At 39.8% G+C, this 19,128-nt stretch overlaps 1 protein-coding gene across 1 annotated transcript in view; it reads left to right on the top strand.

The window, feature by feature from the left end:
• The window catches only part of Polr2b (RNA polymerase II subunit B), a 39,785-nt gene that overhangs the window by 20,294 nt on the left and 363 nt on the right, over positions 1–19,128 (top strand). Inside the window, exons 11-24 of the mRNA XM_055629229.1 lie at positions 237–380; positions 1,408–1,547; positions 1,647–1,758; positions 4,250–4,404; positions 5,278–5,476; positions 6,064–6,232; positions 8,966–9,062; positions 10,001–10,095; positions 11,342–11,592; positions 11,673–11,762; positions 11,982–12,089; positions 13,837–13,950; positions 14,289–14,449; positions 18,389–18,584. Coding sequence (XP_055485204.1) covers positions 237–380; positions 1,408–1,547; positions 1,647–1,758; positions 4,250–4,404; positions 5,278–5,476; positions 6,064–6,232; positions 8,966–9,062; positions 10,001–10,095; positions 11,342–11,592; positions 11,673–11,762; positions 11,982–12,089; positions 13,837–13,950; positions 14,289–14,449; positions 18,389–18,584 — 2,031 coding nt within the window. The remainder of the gene's footprint in view (positions 1–236; positions 381–1,407; positions 1,548–1,646; positions 1,759–4,249; positions 4,405–5,277; positions 5,477–6,063; positions 6,233–8,965; positions 9,063–10,000; positions 10,096–11,341; positions 11,593–11,672; positions 11,763–11,981; positions 12,090–13,836; positions 13,951–14,288; positions 14,450–18,388; positions 18,585–19,128) is intronic.

Here is a 19,128-nt window from a genome sequence, read left to right as displayed (position 1 = left end):
CATCTATCAGTAGCTAACTTATACCAACTACCGTTCTAGGGCTAAGAGATAGCAAAGAATAAAATAATTGACAGAAGGAAGTTGGTACCAGATATATAGCTCACTAGGTAAAAAGATTAAAGACAAAGGTACTAAAGGTACTCAGAAGATTATAAAAAAACATAACTTCACCTCTCTGTGATAATGTGAATTATGGGGCTTACTCACACTTTAAAGATTTGTTCCTTCTTTTCTAGGTATTAAACCGCCTGACTTTTGCATCTACTCTTTCTCACCTGCGTCGTTTAAATTCACCTATTGGTAGAGATGGCAAGCTAGCAAAGCCAAGACAGTTGCACAATACATTGTGGGGAATGGTGTGTCCTGCTGAGACTCCAGAGGTAATACAATGTAATTAATGCTCAGGTTAAAGTTTGCTAATGAAGACATCAGTTGCTGGAGGCAGGAGTGACATTTTCTTAAGTGGTGTAGCCATAGTTGAAGTGCACATGGGCACATCATTCTCTAAGCATGAGCCCTGATGGAACTCACTGGGTCACCCAAAACAAAAAGACAAGTAGTTCCATAGTTGGAAAGAAGAAAGGGATTAATGAGTGGGAGGGAGGCAAGAGTGGAGAAAGGGGATTGAATAGGATCAAAATTCAGTATGCAGTGGCTGGAGAGGTGGCTCAGAGGTTAAGAACAGGTGATCCAAAGTTCTCTTCTGGCTACTGTGGGCCTTGTACTCTTGTACACCCCCCTCTAAATTAAAAATAAAAACTTTTAAAAAAAGTAGGTCTTTTCTTTTCTTTTTTTCTTTCTTTTTTCCCCCCGGAGACAGGGCTTTTCTATGTTGCCTTGGCTGTCCTGGACTCACTTTGTAGACTAAGCTGGCCTCGAACTCACTGAGATCCGTCTACCTCTACCTCCCTGAGTGCTAGACTAAAGGCTTGTTCTATGAGACCCAGCAAAAATGTTGCTGTTTTACTTGTATGAAAATATTATAATGAAATGTATACGAGATGTGTAATTGATACATACTAAGAAACTTTTTTCCCCCTTTGGTTTTTCGAGGCGAGGTTTTTCTCTATATCCTTGTCTGTCCTGGAACTCATTCTATAGAGGTTAGCCTCTCAGAGATCTGACTGCCTCTGCCTCCTGAGTGCTGGGATTAAAGATGTGTACCGTCACCACCCAGCTTCCAACAAACTTTTAAAAAAGTCTGCTAGTATATATGTCACAATTACTTCAAGAAATGTTTTATTTAATTATGCATAATAGTTTAAAATCAAGGGTTTTTTAAAAATAATTTTTTTCTTAGAAAGTGAAATATATACCTTGAAGCCAAATTGAAAGTAAAATGTTTTTGAAAACAGTTTTTATAGGCATGTAAAACTAATGTTAATAATTATCTGGCTTATTCCTTAGGGCCATGCTGTAGGACTTGTGAAGAATTTAGCCCTGATGGCATATATTTCAGTTGGTTCTCAGCCTTCTCCAATTTTGGAATTTTTAGAAGAATGGAGTATGGAAAATTTAGAAGAGATTTCTCCTGCAGCTATTGCTGAGTATGTACTGACAAGTTTTCTTTTTAAATTGTTGTTAATTTTCAAGTTGTAGTTAACATAGAACTGCTAAGTCTAGAATGCTTTTGGTTTTTCATACAGTGCAACCAAGATTTTTGTTAATGGCTGCTGGGTTGGAATCCATAAAGATCCTGAACAGCTCATGAACACACTAAGGAAATTGCGGCGTCAGATGGACATCATTGTGTCTGAAGTAAGACTTTTTTCTATTTTTCCCCTTTTCTTTACAGTGTTGACAGTTGATTCTGTGGACTTGTTTCTCTTAGGCAAGTGTTCTTCCATGGAGCTGCATCTCCATTTGGAAGTAAGAATCTGTAATTAGCTAAAAGGCTGTGCGCTGAGATTTGTAGAGAATGTGTAAGACTAGTGAGAACCAGCTTTCCATTGGCAGCTCCCTTTGAACTGGTCTTCCTTGAATTGTCAAGCATATTATCAGCAATCTGATACTTTATGCTAATTTTAAGACATTACCTGCATTTTTTTTTTTTTTTTTCCTTTGAGACAGGGTGTCTCTGTGTAGCCCTGGCTCTCCTGGAACTCACTCTGTAGATCAGGCTGGCCCTGAACTCAGAGATTGCTGCCTCTACCTCCACTGAGATTAAAGGTGTGTGTCACTACTGCCTGGCTACCTACTTTTTTTTTTATCTTTTAACAATTAAAAAAAATTGCTTATTTATCTGTCTGTCTATTTGTTTATTTACCTATCTACTTTGGGTGCACATGTGGGCATATAGTGTGGCATACATATGGCGATCTGAGGACACCCATGGGGAGTCAGTTTTCTCTTTCTATCAGGTTGGTTCTGGGTACTGAACCCAGGTCATCAGGCTTGGGAATAAGCACCTTTACCCACACTGGCCTTGAGTTCACTCTTTAAAAAGTACTTTTATGGTAAGTATAACCCAGTTTTCAGTATGTCTAGCTTTTGGACAACTAATTTATTCTAGTCATTGACTTCTAAGATTATATATATTAGAGTTAGGTAATTCACTGGTAATTGAGTTTCCTTTTTGACTTCTTTACGTAAAAGCACTTTAGTTTCTATAGTGCTTTTATTCATAAATTTTGTATTGCATACTTTCCTAAAACCTTTCTATATTTTGTAGGCATGTGTTTTGTAGATGAGATCCACTTAGTAGAAATACAGTGTGAGCCACATACACAGTTAAAAATTTTTAGTGACCACTATAAAAAGTAAAGCAAAACAAAGTAACATTTAATGCTGTATTTTGACTGATGCATCCAAAGTGTTACCCAACATACATTATCCATTTAAAAGTGTTAGTGTACTGTTTTGCATTTTCAAAAATGTTAGTATCTTTTGATTCTGTGAAATTTATTCTTGTAGCACAGTTCAGTTCAGGATGGTCATATTTCAAGTACTCAGTAATCCCCTGTGGCTGGTAGCTGCTCTAGGTGGATTTTAGCCATTTCTCTGTTAGGTAAGGAAGTCAGGGCTTTGGAATAAACAGGGAAGATGGGCAGGACAGCAGTAGCTGGGCATGGTGTACATGTCTTCAGTCCCAGTGTTCTGGAGGCGGGATGGATCTGCTTGTCTAAGGCCAGCTGCTCTACAGAAAGAGTTCCTAGACAGGGTGGCACAGAGAGACCCTGGGTAAAAAGAAGAGCAGCATAGGCTGGTTATTGGAAGGTGACAGGATGGAGTACCTGTAACTAGTAAGATACTAAAATAAGGGTTGGGACTGTGTAGCTCAGTGGTAGAGCATTTGTTAGCATAAGCTAGGCCCTGGGTTCATTCTCCAGTGCTACAAGAACAAAACCAAAAAAAGAAAGTAGACAAAGAAATCTAAAATAAGAAACATATATACTTGCATCTGTGGTACTGAAAAAATTATTTCTTTAATTTACATTGACTTGTGTACGTTGACTTCCAGACATTACTCAGCTGAATAATTAAGGACTTTTTCCCACTCAGGAGACCTTTTTTTAATAATAGATTAACAATAATAGTTAACAGTGGTAACTAAGATAGGCTTATCTTTTTGTTTGTTTTTGTTTTTTGAGACAGGGTTTTTCTGTGTGGCCTTGGCTATCCTGGAATTCTTTCTGTAGACCAGGCTGGCTTTAAATTTAGAGATCTGCCTGCCTCTGCCTCCTGAGTGCTTGGGACTAAAGGCATGCGCTAACAACACCCTATGTATCTGTTTCATTTGATTCTTGGTTCACCTAAAATGTAGCTTTATTTATTTTGTTTATACCATTAAAACTTATTTTTTTGCAAGTGTAAAGTGCTGAAGAGCAAACCAAGGGCCTCACATGTGCTAAGGCAAGCTCTTTGTTGCTGAGTCATGTGTCCTCAGCCCTTTTATATGTATGAATGTTTGCCTTCATGTATGTATGTACTCCATGTCTAGGACTTCTTAGAAAGGGGTGCAAGATCCTTTAGACCTGGAGTGACAGATGATGTCAGTCACCCATGGTGACTTGGTGACCCATGACTTGGGTCATCTGCAATAGCACCTAGTGATCTTAACTGCTAAGCAGTTTTGAGATGCAGTCTTACTAATTTGCCCATGCTGATGTTCAACTGGTCCTCTCCCATCAGCTTCCTGAGTGATGGGATTATAGGTGGATCCCACTATGCCCAGCTACTTGTATTTTTTGCTGAGTTGTCATACAAAAAATGAGAAAGTTCATGAGATTGTTCTGTCTTTTATATCTAGGTTTCTATGATCAGAGATATTCGAGAACGGGAGATTCGGATCTATACAGATGCAGGCCGTATTTGCAGACCACTTCTGATTGTGGAAAAACAGAAGCTTCTTTTGAAGAAGAGACACATTGACCAATTGAAAGAGAGAGAATATAACAACTACAGGTGAGACTGTGGGTGAGAAAAAAAAATACATGTATTCAAAAAACTGCGATGGCAAGTATACAGTGTAGTGGTTTTTAGTGTGATCACAGGCTGTACAGCCACTGTCACTGTCCAGGTCACAGCATTATCAGTGTCCTGGGAGAAGCTTCATCAGCAACTCCATATTTATTTTTCTTATTTTTTGTTACTGGTTTTACAGTGGTCTCGTTGGATTTGTGTTGAAGTGTGAAAGTCTTTTATTATTTTAAGATTTAATGAGTATAAATAACTTCCTTAATGCAGAGCATAGTACATGTGATGTGAGTAATACATTTTTTAGGGAACATTTGTGCTATGTAGACCAGGCTGACCTGGAACACACAGTAAAATACAGGACTGGCCTTGAACTTATGATTTCATTGCCTCAGTTTTCTGAGTGTAGAGAGCCACAACTCCTGCATAAATAAGAAATAAAATTAAAAAGGAAAGATTTGCTTTAAAATTTTACATTTAATAATATCATAACATGTATAATAAAAAAGTGAACACTTCTAATTCATACTATCGTTTTTTCATCATGTACTTAATGTACTTTTCACAAGTAAATACAAGTAGTGGGTGGATATATATTTTACCAGACTTTATTCTGTGTTTTATCCACTTGCCACCCCTACTCTACATGTACAGATCTTTTAAATAAAGTAAATAGCAGGTACAGTCTAATAGTGTATAGTGTTGTCCAGCAGCTTTTTTATGTTACAGTCATTTATCTCTGTTTGAATTCTTTTTGTATTAGTACAAGCACAAACAGGAATAATTTTTAAGCAGTAGACTGTGTGTTAAAGTATTTCATGTTGTATAAAGTATTTCATGAAATTGAGTGAATTATTTTAGTTGGCAGGATCTGGTGGCCAGTGGGGTAGTAGAATATATTGATACCCTGGAAGAAGAAACGGTGATGCTTGCAATGACTCCAGATGATTTACAGGAGAAAGAAGTAGCTTATTGTTCCACATACACCCACTGTGAGATTCACCCTTCAATGATTCTTGGCGTCTGTGCATCCATTATTCCTTTTCCTGATCACAACCAGGTTGGTCATGCTTTTGTCTTCTGATTTGCAAAGAATTGTGGAAGTAATAAATATTAAATAAATATTAGAAATTAGTGTGAAATCTTATCAAATGATATGAGACGTTTCTATTAGTTACTTTTCCATTCCTGTGATAAAATACCATGACCAAAGGAAACTTAAGGATGGAGTTTTATTTTGGGTTCTGCTTCCAGAGGGGATAAGAGTCTATAATGGGGGAGCAGAGGCAGGGGAACAGAAAGCTGAGAGTTTACATCCTTCTCCAAAAGCATGAAGCAGAGAAAAGTGGGGCTAGCACTTGTCTTTGAAACCTCAAAGCTGGTCCCCAGTGATGTACTTCTAGCAAGGCTACCCCATCTAAACCCCTGAAACAGCACCATCAACTGGGAACCAAGAGTTGGAATGCCCAAGACTGTAGGGGCATTTCCCATTCACCTCTACAATTTGCTTACTCTTGTTTTAGTTGAGAGCCATAGTGGTTGTTACCTGTCTTTGAAAAAAGAGAAAAAGTCAGAAACTTTTTAACCAATTTTTTTCTTATTTGGCCTTAAATATTCATTGTCTTTATTTTCTGTGTCTACCATTAGTCCCCTAGAAACACATACCAGTCTGCTATGGGCAAGCAGGCTATGGGAGTGTATATCACCAACTTCCATGTTCGGATGGACACCTTGGCCCATGTTCTCTATTACCCTCAGAAACCACTTGTGACTACAAGGTCTATGGAATATCTACGATTTAGAGAGCTGCCAGCAGGTATGTTCAGTTTGCTCTTTTTTTTTTTTTAAGATTTGCCATGCTTACGACATTTTAGTGTGCAGTGCTTGGGAAGATTAGAAAATGCATACAACTCCGTGACTGTTCTTATAGACTTTAGAAGGTGGGAAACATGAATCAATTAAAAAGGTGGATGTGTGGAGTTATGTTTGGGCACGAAGTCCTTTTGAAGTACAGTGTCAAAAGTAATGATTCATTTTGGAATGTAGAGCTGCTTTTATGAGGAATGATCCTGGTAAAGGGAACATCTGAATTTGAGTTTGAGCAAGGGCCTTCATTTGTGAGGTGTGGGGCTAGGTAGTTGTTTAATGTGGCTGGGTGTCCTTATATGTGAGTGAAGTTTCTCATGGTATGGAAGGGCCCAGATGGTTTGAGTATTACTTAAAAAATGAATGTTTGGAGTTGATGGCTCCCCAGAAAGGGAGAATGTTTTTTTAAGGGTGTGGCCATTGGTAGTTCTACTTCACTTCAGCAGATGGCCCAACACCCATGAGTGTGTGGGCAGCAGAAACTATGAGAGTACAGTTTTAGCTTTTTGAAAGACCTCACTAATTTCTATGGGTGGGACCAGTTTGCATTCCTAATAACAGTGAGTAAGGGTCCCTCTTTCTCACATCCTTGTCAGCATTTTATTTTGTTTTTCTTTTGAATAGCCTATTTGACTGGAGTGAGAGGGAATCACAAAGCAGTTCTAATCTATGTTTCCCTGATGGCTGATGATGTTGAACACTTTAAAAATGTTTATTAGCCATCATATTTATTTCTTTGAGAGTGCAGTTCAGCTCTTTTTCTTGATGTTTAGTTTCTTTAGATTAGGTTCTAATCCTCTGCTGGGTGTATAGCTGCAAAGAATTTCTCTCATTCTGTAGGCTGCTTTTTATTTGATTGATGGTTCCTTTTGCAGGGAATTATTGGCCATATTTCCCGAGTGATTGTAGTTTTATTCAGAAAGCCATATCTATGCTTATATGTTGATGTGTACTCCCCCAAATTTTTCTGCAACAGTTTCTGGGTTTTAGGAACTTATGTTGAGGACCTTGAATCATTTGAAGATTACTTATGTTTATTTTATATGTGTGTCTTCCCTGCATGTTTGTGTCTGTGTACCACATGCTTGTAAGTGTCCACAGAGGCTAGAAGTTGTCAGATCCCTTTATTGGAATTATGGATGATTGCCAGCCAGTTATTAGCGAGACAGTTGGGAGGCAGAGGCTTGCGGATCTCATGCAGTTTGAGGCCAGCCTAGTTTATATATTGAGTGCCAGTTCAATCAGGATTACACAATGGATCCTGTCTTACACAAAAAATGGAAAAATTAGGAAGCTGTAGTTATGGATCCTCTTGTATTCCATTGATCTGTGTGTCTGATTTTTTGTTGTTTTTGTTACTCTGGCTCTGCAGTGTAAGTTGAAGTCAGCTCGTACTTTCTATGCTCAGGACTGCTTTGGCTCTCTGGTGTCTTTTGTGCTTTCAAATTAATGATAAGATTGCTTTCTCTGTATCTGTGAAGAATGGCACTAGGAATTTTGTTGGTTAGGCATTGGTTAGCTTTCCCTTGGTTAGATAACCATTCACACCCACAACATTAATTCTTCTGCCTCATGGACCTGCAAGGTCTTTGTATCTTCTAATGTCTTCCTCGGTTTTAACATTTTCTAATAATTTAGTTACTACGTTATACTATATTACCAATAGTCTTCTGTTGTTGTTTTTTTTTTTTTAATTTAATTTTTTATTTTTTAGAAGAAAAGGTCTCTGGCCCAAGCTGACTCACTATGTAGCATAGGCTGATTTTTCTGCATATGTCTCCTGAATGGTGCAAATACAGCTATGGGCTTAATTCCCGACTTTTACTTCCTTACCATAAATCAGTCTCTTGTTATTTATTATTACTATGTGTGGGTACCATGACATGCATATAAATTATGGGCTCGGTTGTTTCCCTTGTATGTAGGTTTCAGGATTAGACTCAGTTGGCTAGGGTTGCCTAGAAAGGTTGTTTTCTTTCTCCCCTTCCTCCATTTTTCCTCCCTCCTCTCCTGCCTCCCTCCCTCTACCCCTCTCCTCCTTCCCAGTATTCTTTAAAGATGGTCTTGTCTTATTTTGCCCATGTTGTTTTCAAATTCTTGAGCTCAAGTGATCCTCCTGCCTCAGCCTCTCTTGAGTGTCAGAGGATAGTCAGTTGCCACTACACCCAAGTCTTTATCAGGAAAAGTCGGTCTGGCAGCAGTTACTAAGAATTAACTGTGGCCTGAAAGACTGCTCCACTCTGTGGTGTTGTGGGGAGAGAGCAGCAAGGTAGTAAGTACCAGTTTCATATTTAAAACTAGAAATTAGGAGGCAAGGATCTCAGACTCGAGTTTGATGGTTACTCACTTTGGGGTTGTACATAACTTAGCTTTGATGAGAATAATAATGCTCCTTTTGTTTAAGGCACAGGGTTGCCATGAAGATCCAAAGACTTGGTTAGGGGAAGTGCCCTAACTACAAACTGAGGTACATGTAGAACTGTTGTGACAGTTTCAGGGTTTTAGCTAGCAGAGCATTTGCCTCACACACAGCTTCAGGGAGGAGTAGACATGGACAGTTTCCATGAAACAAAGATCCAAGCGTTCGTGACAAATATGACTGAAGAAAGTGGAGTTCAAAGAAAGGACAGGTTTCCTTGCTTCCCAGACAGTCCTTCAATGTGTGGTTTTCAATGTGCTGCAGGGATCAACTCAATTGTGGCTATCGCTTCATACACGGGCTACAATCAAGAAGACTCTGTTATCATGAATCGTTCAGCCGTGGATCGAGGCTTTTTCAGGTAAGCTTTTGGTAAAATTTTTTGAAACACCAATATAGTGGAAAAGTTTTTTAAGAATATGTTTGACTGCCCTAATCCAAAAGCAGATCTTGTTAGTGGTCACACAGCTACAGACAATTTTTCTTGTGACTCTGGGTTTTCAGATGTGATATTTTAAATGTTTTTCTTTTGTAAACAAATATAATTTACATTTATATAATACAGAATCATCTAAGGAAGAAGTAAAAAGAAATCTTAGAACTCTGCAATAACTACTGGTAAAATTATGGTGTTTTATTTATATTCTTGTTTGTTTGGCTTGTGAGACAGAGTCTCACCTGTCTCACTATGTAGTTGAGGCTGGCCTTGAACTTACCATGTAGTTCAGGCTGGACTTGAATTCATGGCAATCCTGCCTCTGTCTTCTGAGTATTGGGATTACCCATGTGCCCCATCTCATTTTTCTTCCTATTTTTCTCCCCCCCCCCTTTTTTTTTAAACAAAAAGGTTAATCTTAATTATGTAGCATAAAAGGGTGATTAAAACATGGGGGATTTAGAAGAGAAAGTTTTCTCCCGGTATAATTTTATAAAACAGCACTAGGGTTATATTGCATGGACATTGTAGTTTCATATAAAAACTCCTCAGTGGAGGTACCTGAGCAGACCTAGGGTGGCATTGCTCAGGGCTGTTATGAGAGGACTTCTGTCAGTAAGAACTTAATTATCTGGTTCCCCTGATCTCATCCACGATGCCAGGGGTTTATAGTTGTGAGTCAGATGCTACCCGTAAAGCCCATTTAGAGCTTCTGGAAGCCTGACCCTAGGGCATAGTGACTCTTGTCTTTGCTTTGTGGTTCAACTTTTCTCCCAAATATCAGTTAAGCCAAATGCCCTTGCTGTAATCTAAGCCTTCTTACTAAAAGAAAGTAGAAATCACCTTTGGAATTCTATTTTTAGGTCTGTTTTCTACCGCTCATACAAAGAACAGGAGTCTAAAAAAGGATTTGATCAAGAAGAAGTGTTTGAGAAACCTACACGTGAAACATGCCAGGGTAAGAGACAGTGACTCAAACTGCGGTGTTCAGACTTAGCTGCTGTGCTGCCCTTCCTCTTCTGTAGCGTGGGAGTGTGGATCTGCTGTTTTCGTAGAGCTCAGACTTAGGGCATTTTCTCTCTAGTCAGATCTTTGTCCCATCAGTCTGTGAGGAAGAAAGTTTAGGAAAGCCAGAGAGGCTATGTGTTCTCGTGGACCACACCTCCAGCTATATTCTCACTGTGCTGTTTGTTCCTGGTCAGCGTCTTCCTAAAACTGTGGTGAAAGCTATAAAATTTGTTAGCTAAAAATATCGCTAAATATATTAAAAATGATGAAAAGAAAAAAGTTCTTGTTTCTTCTTGTTAATTACTTTTACAAGACATTTAAAAAGTACTTATAGGGCTGGGTGATGGTGGTACTGTATTTAATTTCAGCATTTGGGAGGCAGAGGCAGGGTGGATTTTTGTGATTTTGATGCCAGCTTGGTTTATAGAGTGAGTTCTAGGAAAGTCAGGGCTACACAGAGAAACCCAGTGTAGCCCTGTGTACCCAACTCATGTTTTCTGTGGGAGAATGTATGTGTAGGACACAGGCGTTCTTATGTAACAACGGCTGCACATTTAAGAAAGCCGTCCAGAAACTGTCTCTTGGTGGAATCTGACTTTCAAGCGTTCAGTTCATTTTTGTTTGTTTTTGTTTTTCTTAGCTTGCTTTCTTTTTTAAAGTCACTTTTAGTTTTTTGTATGTGAGTGTTTTGCCTGCATATATGCCCAGTGACCATGGAAGCCAGAATAGGCCATCAGACTGGAGTCACAGACAGTTATAACCTGCTGTGTGGGTGTTGACAATTGAAGTTTGTTCCTCTGGAAGAGCAGCTGGTGATCTTAACTGCTGAGCCATCTCTCCAGACCCCCTCCCACCCAACCCCCACTTTGAGACAAGGTCTTTGCTATGGTTCTGTGCTAGCCTCAAACTCTTAGAGATCCATTGTCTCTGCCCCCTGTGCACTGGGCTCAAGGGCGTGCACTACCATGCTCAGGTATAGTAGACTTTATTTTTTTCTTCATAAAGTATGGTATCAGAGTTTATAGTGTTTGGAATAAAGACAATAATGAACAGGATTTGTGTTGTTAGAGATTTCCTGTGAACTTGGAACAGAGTTATGTGTGTAGTTTCTCATATGTGTTGGGGGGAATTATGTGGCATTTTAAACACTTTTCTTCAGTGTAATTTCAGAAAGCTCCCTGTCTGTTTCATCCCAGGTATGAGGCATGCCATTTACGACAAGTTGGATGATGATGGTTTGATAGCTCCGGGGGTTCGTGTGTCAGGAGATGATGTTATTATCGGCAAAACGGTCACCTTACCTGAGAATGAGGACGAGCTGGAGAGCACCAACAGGCGCTACACCAAGAGGGACTGCAGCACTTTCCTCAGAACGAGCGAGACGGGCATTGTGGACCAGGTCATGGTAACGCTCAACCAGGAAGGATATAAGTTTTGTAAAATAAGGGTGAGTATAGCTTTATTCATGTACATTGTTTTAGAAACTAATTGAATTTCAGTTTCTAATCCATTTTTATGTGAAATCAGGTACGCTCTGTTAGAATTCCGCAGATTGGAGACAAATTTGCTAGCCGACATGGTCAGAAGGGTACTTGTGGAATTCAGTATAGACAAGAGGTAGGCATCTTCCATCTTTCTCATGCCTAACCCAGAGTTGTATTGAAATTAATTAAAATTTCCTGGAACTTCTTTTTTTTTTTTCCCTCCTAAATTTAGTGTTTGCTAACCCATCATGTTGAAGAGAATTAGGACATTCAAGGAGTCACTTGAGAGTGTCAGGTCTAGCTTTGTCTCTAAGAGCCTGCAGTATCTTTAAGTCTTAAATTTTCTTTGTAGGATATGCCTTTCACTTGTGAAGGCATAACTCCTGACATCATCATAAATCCCCATGCCATCCCCTCTCGAATGACGATTGGTCACTTGATTGAATGTCTTCAAGGGAAGGTAAGATTTTTGTCTTCAAAAACAATAGGTTCCAAATGGATATTTCTTTTAATGTGGTGATCATTTTTCTTATATTTGGGCCAAAATACTTTGTTAAAAGCTATTAAGTTATTTTCCTGCCTTCAGATTGGTTATTCTACATTTTCATCCTTTTTTATTTTTAAAAAATACGTGGGTGGCTCAGTGAGTAAAGGCATTTGTTATGCAAGCATGAGGAGCTGGCCTTACCTATGTGAAAAGTCATAATACCAGGAGCTGGTAAGTGGCTCAGCAAAGTAAGGCTGATTGTTATCAAGCCTGACACTGAGTCCAGACCCGAACCCACATGGTGGAAGGTCAGGACTGATCCCTACAAGTTGACCTCTGATCTCTGAGTAAATAAATTAAATATCCAAATAATGTGGGGGTTGTAACCTTAATGCTTTGCTGTGTGTGGAGACAGGAGAATCACTGTTTGTTGGTCAAGAGCCCAGCTCCAAGTTCAGTAACCAAGAGACCTATCTCAGGGGAATCAGAAGAATGATGGACTGAGAAACCTAATGTCTTAGTTTTTGTCTGTTGCTCCGATCAAACAACTTGAGGAAGAAAAGGTTTATTTCATCTCACAGCTTACAACCTCATCTGTCTTCAAAGGCAGCAGGGACTGAAGCAGGCGATGCAGGATTCCCGTGGCTTAGCCCATTTGTGTTTTTGTACATCTTAGGACCATCTGTTTGGGGATAGTACCACTGTTGTGGACTGCGTATCAATTATTAATCAAGATAGTGCCTCAGGGAGCACTCTGATGGAGGCAGTTCCTCAGAGGGAGGCTGGTGGAGGCTCTCAGATGACTCTCGCTTGTTTCTGGCTGACAAACTAACCAATACAACTGTTGTCCTCTTCTGGCCTCAATACATGGACGTGCATTCCTACAACACACATACACTTACACCAACACATATACCACATGTGTTTGCACACACAAAAAATTGCAAAGTATTGCCAAGAAAGAATTTTTCCATAAGTACCTTATGCTGGCCAAATGTGCCATTGAGCTCGAGACCCATTTATTTGTAAGATATAATACATAGAGCCTTTGCACATATTTGTGGTTATAGCAACTAGCTCTTTTCTATAGAAGAGTTAATTCATAAATGATTATCTCAGAATGGCTCTGGCTCATTCATTCATTCATTCATTCATTCATTCATTCATTCATTCAATGTATACTGGAAGAGGCATCAGATCCCTGTATGGATGGTTGTGAGCCACCATGTGGTTGCTGGGACTTGAACTCAGGACCTCGGAAAGAGCAGACAGTACTCTTAACCTCTGAACCATCTCTCCAGTTCAGTATAGCTTTAGTGATGTTGAAATTTTGGTATCAGCTGTGTCTTCATCTTTCGGGAAGTTTCTGGTTCTGGGTATCTTCTTAAAGGAGAGTAGTGGTAGTCTGACATATGGATGGCTTAATTTTAAGACATTAAGATGTTATTTTTCTTGAGTACATCAAAGGTGTTTGGGATTCTTGGTTTCTTCGTACATGATCCCATGAATAGACTTTTTTCTGAGAGCTTTTCAGCCTTTTTTTTAGGCCATTACTTTGTTACAACTATTTTAGGTAAGATATTAATAAAAATGAATCTCACTACCTCAAAACTTTAACCCACTTTTAGTTTTAAAGTCTTCCCTTCTATAGAAAGTATTTTTTCAATTGGGTGTATCTTTGTTGATGTGTAACTTCTCTCACACATGCTTCATTTCAAAGGTCTCTGCTAACAAGGGTGAGATTGGTGATGCCACTCCGTTTAATGATGCTGTCAATGTGCAGAAGATTTCTAATCTGTTATCTGATTATGGCTACCATCTCAGAGGCAATGAGGTATATTTACCATCTCAAAAGTACTTTATTACCTGTATGTAACAAGCATGTTTTGTGTGGTGTACTTTTATTCTTTAAAAGAAAACCTTTTACATGTACAAGTCATAAGTATATAGCATGCTATCTAGCACTCACATTGGGGAAAGAAATTACCCAGAATGCTTTTATGCCTTGAAAGTCCCCTTCCAGTCACTACCTCTCCCATCCCAGATAAATACTGTATCATTACAGGCTAGTTTTGATTTTTATGTAAATAAGAATATGGAGTACATGCATGTTGTTTCTGAGCTTCCTTAGTATTTTTTGTTATATGCAGCAAAATCTGTGTCTATTTTCAGGTACTCTACAATGGATTCACTGGTCGAAAAATCACATCACAGATTTTTATTGGCCCCACTTACTACCAGCGTTTGAAGCATATGGTGGATGACAAAATTCATTCTCGTGCTAGGGGACCTATTCAGATCCTTAATAGACAGCCCATGGAGGGCAGATCTCGGTAAGGTTGCTGCTGCAGCAGGAGCAGCATGTATTCATGTATTATATTTAGCTAGCCTTCCACTTGAAAATGTTAAGCACATAGACTAGAGACTGGTCTAAAGATTGGCTGTGTTCCTGTCACCTCACTTTCACAAGTTACCAACTCACAGTGTCCTCCTATTGCGTGCTCCTTCCTCATTCCTCACACTAGCCTCTGATGTCATGATTCCTTTAGAGTCAGGGCAAACGCTCTACCAGTGAGCCAGAGCCCAGCTTACCTCTGCTCTGCTCAGCAGGTGCAGTCGTCATAGTTTCCTCTGTAAACTTTAGATGTAGCTGTGTAAGATGGCTGGTGAATCTTTGATCTCAGGGCCACTGTCTTCATGTGAGTTATATCTTTCGTTACCGTAGAGATAAGACTGAAATTTAAAACAGTGGCAAAATCATTACCCGTCAGTACATGTTTAATGAAAAAGCCACATATTTCTAAGTAAGCTTAGCGATGAGTGACATTGGCTTCTATTTTTTTGCAAACTTCTGTAGTGAACTAGGCAGCTGAATTCTTCTACTTATGGATTAATTCCATTGCAATATTTTGCCTTTCCCTCCCTCTTCCCTTTGCCCACCTCCCACCATGTTTCTCCCACCCCATCTCTTTCTTTCCATGGAGTCTCATAATGGCACAGGCTGGACTCAAACTCTGTTACATAGCCTGGTCTTCTTGCCTCCACCTCCAAACTCTTGGGAATATAGGTGTGTGCCACCACTCAAGCTCGATATTGTATTTAAGGAAAATATTTTGTTACATTTGTGGGTAAGCCATGGTCTGAAAGCGAGGTCTGAAAACAGCATGTAGGAATTTGGTTTTCTCCATTTATCACGTGGGTCCTGGGATTTGAATTGAGGTCCTTAGGCTTGGCAGCAAGTACTCTCACCCAATGAGCCATGCTGGCCCAGTGTTGTACTTTTTGTACTATAAGTATTTGAGGGGGATCTGGTGTTACATAGATAGCTCTTTGGTTGGGAAAGGAACATTGTTTTTCTTTATACTGTACTAAAAGGAAGAGCTACTTTAGTCTTTGTTTAAAACTTTTTTTTTTTCCTTATTTTTGAGCTAGTGGAATTCATGCCTCTCCTAGCTCAGCCTCCAGAGAGAGAAAGATCGAGAGAGAGGAGATGAGAGATTGATTGATTGATTGATTGATTGATTGATTCTGTAGTTTAGAATGGCCTGCAAGTTATGGCAGTTTTGCCATAGCCTCCCAAATAGTATGAATATTGGCATGAGGAACACATCTGCTAATTTACAGCCTCTCTCTTTCTTTCCTTTAAATGTGTATGAGAGTTTTGCCTGTATGTATGTATGTTAGCTGTCTGCATGCCTGGTGATAGCAGAGGCCAGAAGAGGGTGTTGGATCCTCTGGAACTCACGTTACAAACAGGTCTGGGCTTCGAGTGAATACAGGGCACTGAGTCCAGGCCCTCTGCCAGAGCAGCATATGCTTCTAATTATTGAGCCGTCATCTCTCCAGCTCCACCAAGTTCAGTGTATTAAAGGGGAGTTGTAATGAAAAATCCGAAGCCTTATCAGTGAATTTTTATATCTATTTTATTAAAAGCATTGGCTGGGGTTGCAGCTTAATAGTGCTTGGCTGATGTGCAAGGTTCTAGTTCAACCCCTGCCGCCTCCTCCAAATTGTGTGCCACATGCAATTTTATAGCATCATCATTGATCATTTGGGAAATACCGAGTAACTGAATTATACATATTTTCTAAAGTTAAATTCTATTCCAGACAAAGGAAAAAAACCCTGTGCTTGTTAACCTATCACTACTGATGTCTTTAGAAAAACCTTTAAGTATAGGTAGCTGTGAGGTGTGAAGTGGTAGGTAATTTTGTAAAATTCTATTTTTTGCTTAGAAGCTCAAACTTTTAATCATTTGTAGTACATACTTAAACTGTTTTCCTTAGAGTAAAAGGTTCACTTTGGCTGCAGGCCTGGAACCCCAGCACTCTGGGAGGCAGAGACAGGGGGATCTCTGTTAGTTTGAGGCCAGCCTTGTTAACAAAGTGAGTCCAGGACAGCCAAGGCTACACAGAGAACTCCTGTCTCTCAAAAACCAAAACTGAAACAATAAACAAACAAAATTCAGTTTCCTTCATTCAAGGGAAGGTGTCAGTACTTAAAAGAACTTGGTTCCTCTGCCTTAATTTGTGCCAAGACACCAGCAGTTTTATTTACTTTCTCACAATTAGTATAGGTCTCAACACAGTGGCAGAAGTAAGTAATAATGCTGTACTATAAAAGCCATTTGGTCACCCTGAAACCTACAGACTGTAAGTTGAGAGCCTCTGTCCTAAAGATGAGTGCACTGAAAAACAAATTGGGGCTGAGAGAAGGCGCAGTGGTTAAGTGTGCTTAGTACACCTCCAAAGGCTCCGAGCTGTTTCCAGCACCCACGTGGTGGCTCAGATTCCCTGTAACTATGGTTCCCTCTTCTAGCCTTTGAGACCAAGTAATGTGTATTGCTCATACACATCATGTGGACACTCACACATACACGATTAAAAAAAAAACTATCCAAAATATTTATTTCTAAATACCTAGTTCGGATTTGTCTTACTACAATTTTGTTAGTTGTTTTTTTGTTTGTTTTGAGACAGGGTCTCTCTATGTAGTCCTGGAACTCTGATATATATATATATTTATATCAGGATGGTCTGCCAGGATAAAAGGTGTGTTCCACCATGCCTGGCCTTATTGCACCATTTTTTAAAAAAAGCTTTGTTAGTCAGGATGGGAATAAAGGCAAGATTTGCAATTGCTGTGTCTCTTAAGTCTCTTTTAAATTTTTTTAATTTTACATTTTACTTGTGTGCGTGTGTGCGTGCGTGTGTGGCTTGTTACATCCTGGTTTCTCTAGGTAGATAATTACATTTGGAGCTTGCTGAGACTTGGAGTATGAGGTTTGGGTGTAGTACTTTATGGCACTGTTCACTTCTACCATTCAGTAGCCTTCCTTTTCATGATGGTAGCAGCTGCTGGACACTGTGTAAAGTTAGATGAACTAGAGCACAAGCTGATGAGAGTCTAGTTTACACCTGTCCATCTACTGTTAGCTAGACAGACACTTCTAAGGCTGTGCCTTCAGCCCCTTACCTTGTGGTGTAGTTCCTACAGTCGAGGAAGGGTGAACACTTTCTCCCTCTATTTACCAACTCTCAGTGTAGTGAGTTCTTTTTGTAGCACTGTGTAAAACTGAATAGTGAGCCTTTTGTAGTAATAGCATCATCAGCCCATTGGTTTTACTAGGTAGTGCTTGAGTTCACACGTGCACGTGTAAGTAAGGAGGCCGTCATCCTACACTCATGTGGACATCTGAAGGCATGCCACTATACTTGGGGAAACTAATCTCTCACGTGTTTGTCGCTTATTTATCATTTCAGGCTCGATTGCTGGGGATCCCTTGTTGAGAAGCTGTTTCATTTAGATTGACTTTTAAGTTCACTTTCAAGTACAGAATAGAAAGTTAAAATGATAGCATGACGAGTCTCTGCTTTGCATTGCATTGCATTTGATGAGGAAAACTGTATGCTGTACTTGAGCACGTTTGCTATTTACTTCATTTGAGACCTTCTGATATAGTAAATGGTTGGTTGACTTTTCCCTCCTCACCAGGTTAGAGAGATTACTATGGCATAAAAATCAGAACTTAGTGCTTCACTCTTGTCATTAAGCACAGCTGTGTTTATAAGAATGGCTAGGTACAGAGCTAGTGAAATTGTTGAGTGGGGAAAGGTGCCTGCTGCTAAGCCCAACTATGTGAGTTCAGCTCCCGAAGAGAACTGACTCCTGCCTCTGTCCTCTGACCGACACACATGTGCAGTGACCCTGTCATTCACATATACACACACGATAAATAAGTACACAACAAGCTCTTGTTTCTTTATCCACAGTGATGGTGGCCTGCGCTTCGGGGAAATGGAGCGAGATTGTCAGATTGCCCACGGTGCAGCACAGTTCTTAAGAGAAAGGTTGTTCGAGGCATCAGACCCATATCAGGTCCATGTTTGTAATCTCTGTGGAATAATGGCGATTGCTAACACCAGGACCCATACCTACGAATGCAGGGGCTGCCGCAACAAGACCCAGGTGTGTGCGCACTTCATTCTGTTTGTTTGATCTCATGCTGTAGTCACAGCTGACGGAGTGTGGGTTTTCCACACTGAGGCTGGGATTTTCCATTTCGATAGCAGGTTTCTAAGAATACTAGTTTTATAAGGAAAGACAGTTTGGCTTTTCTAAAGCAAGCTTAAAAGCAATTTCTCCAAGCTGTTCATCTCTGAAATAATGCTTTGCACGAGGAATTCTAAACATTTAAAAAAATATGCTTATGGGTGTTTTGTCTGTCTGTATGTCTGTGTACTGTGTGCAATGTCCCTTGAGGCCAGAGGAGGGCATCAGATCCCTGAGGTTACAGATGGTTGTGAGCTGCTATGTGGGTGCTGAGACTTGAACCCAGGTCCTCTGGAAGAGCAGCCAGTGCTCTTAACTGCTGAGTCATCTCTCCAGCTTGACCAAGAATTTTTCTGAAGCTGTTTACCTAAAATTTGTCAGTTAGGAAGGGTGAGATACGTCTTGTTGGCAGAAAGGAGGCATTACCAAAGGCTGCTGGGACAGAGAACCAGCATGAGGC

The sequence above is a fragment of the Psammomys obesus genome, unplaced genomic scaffold, assembly GCF_907164565.1.
Source record: "Psammomys obesus unplaced genomic scaffold, mPsaObe1.curated_primary_1811, whole genome shotgun sequence".
Classification (NCBI taxonomy): Eukaryota; Metazoa; Chordata; class Mammalia; order Rodentia; family Muridae; genus Psammomys; species Psammomys obesus.
The sequence above is the reverse complement of the archived record's forward strand: the minus strand, read 5'-3'. Positions and strand labels throughout refer to the sequence as shown.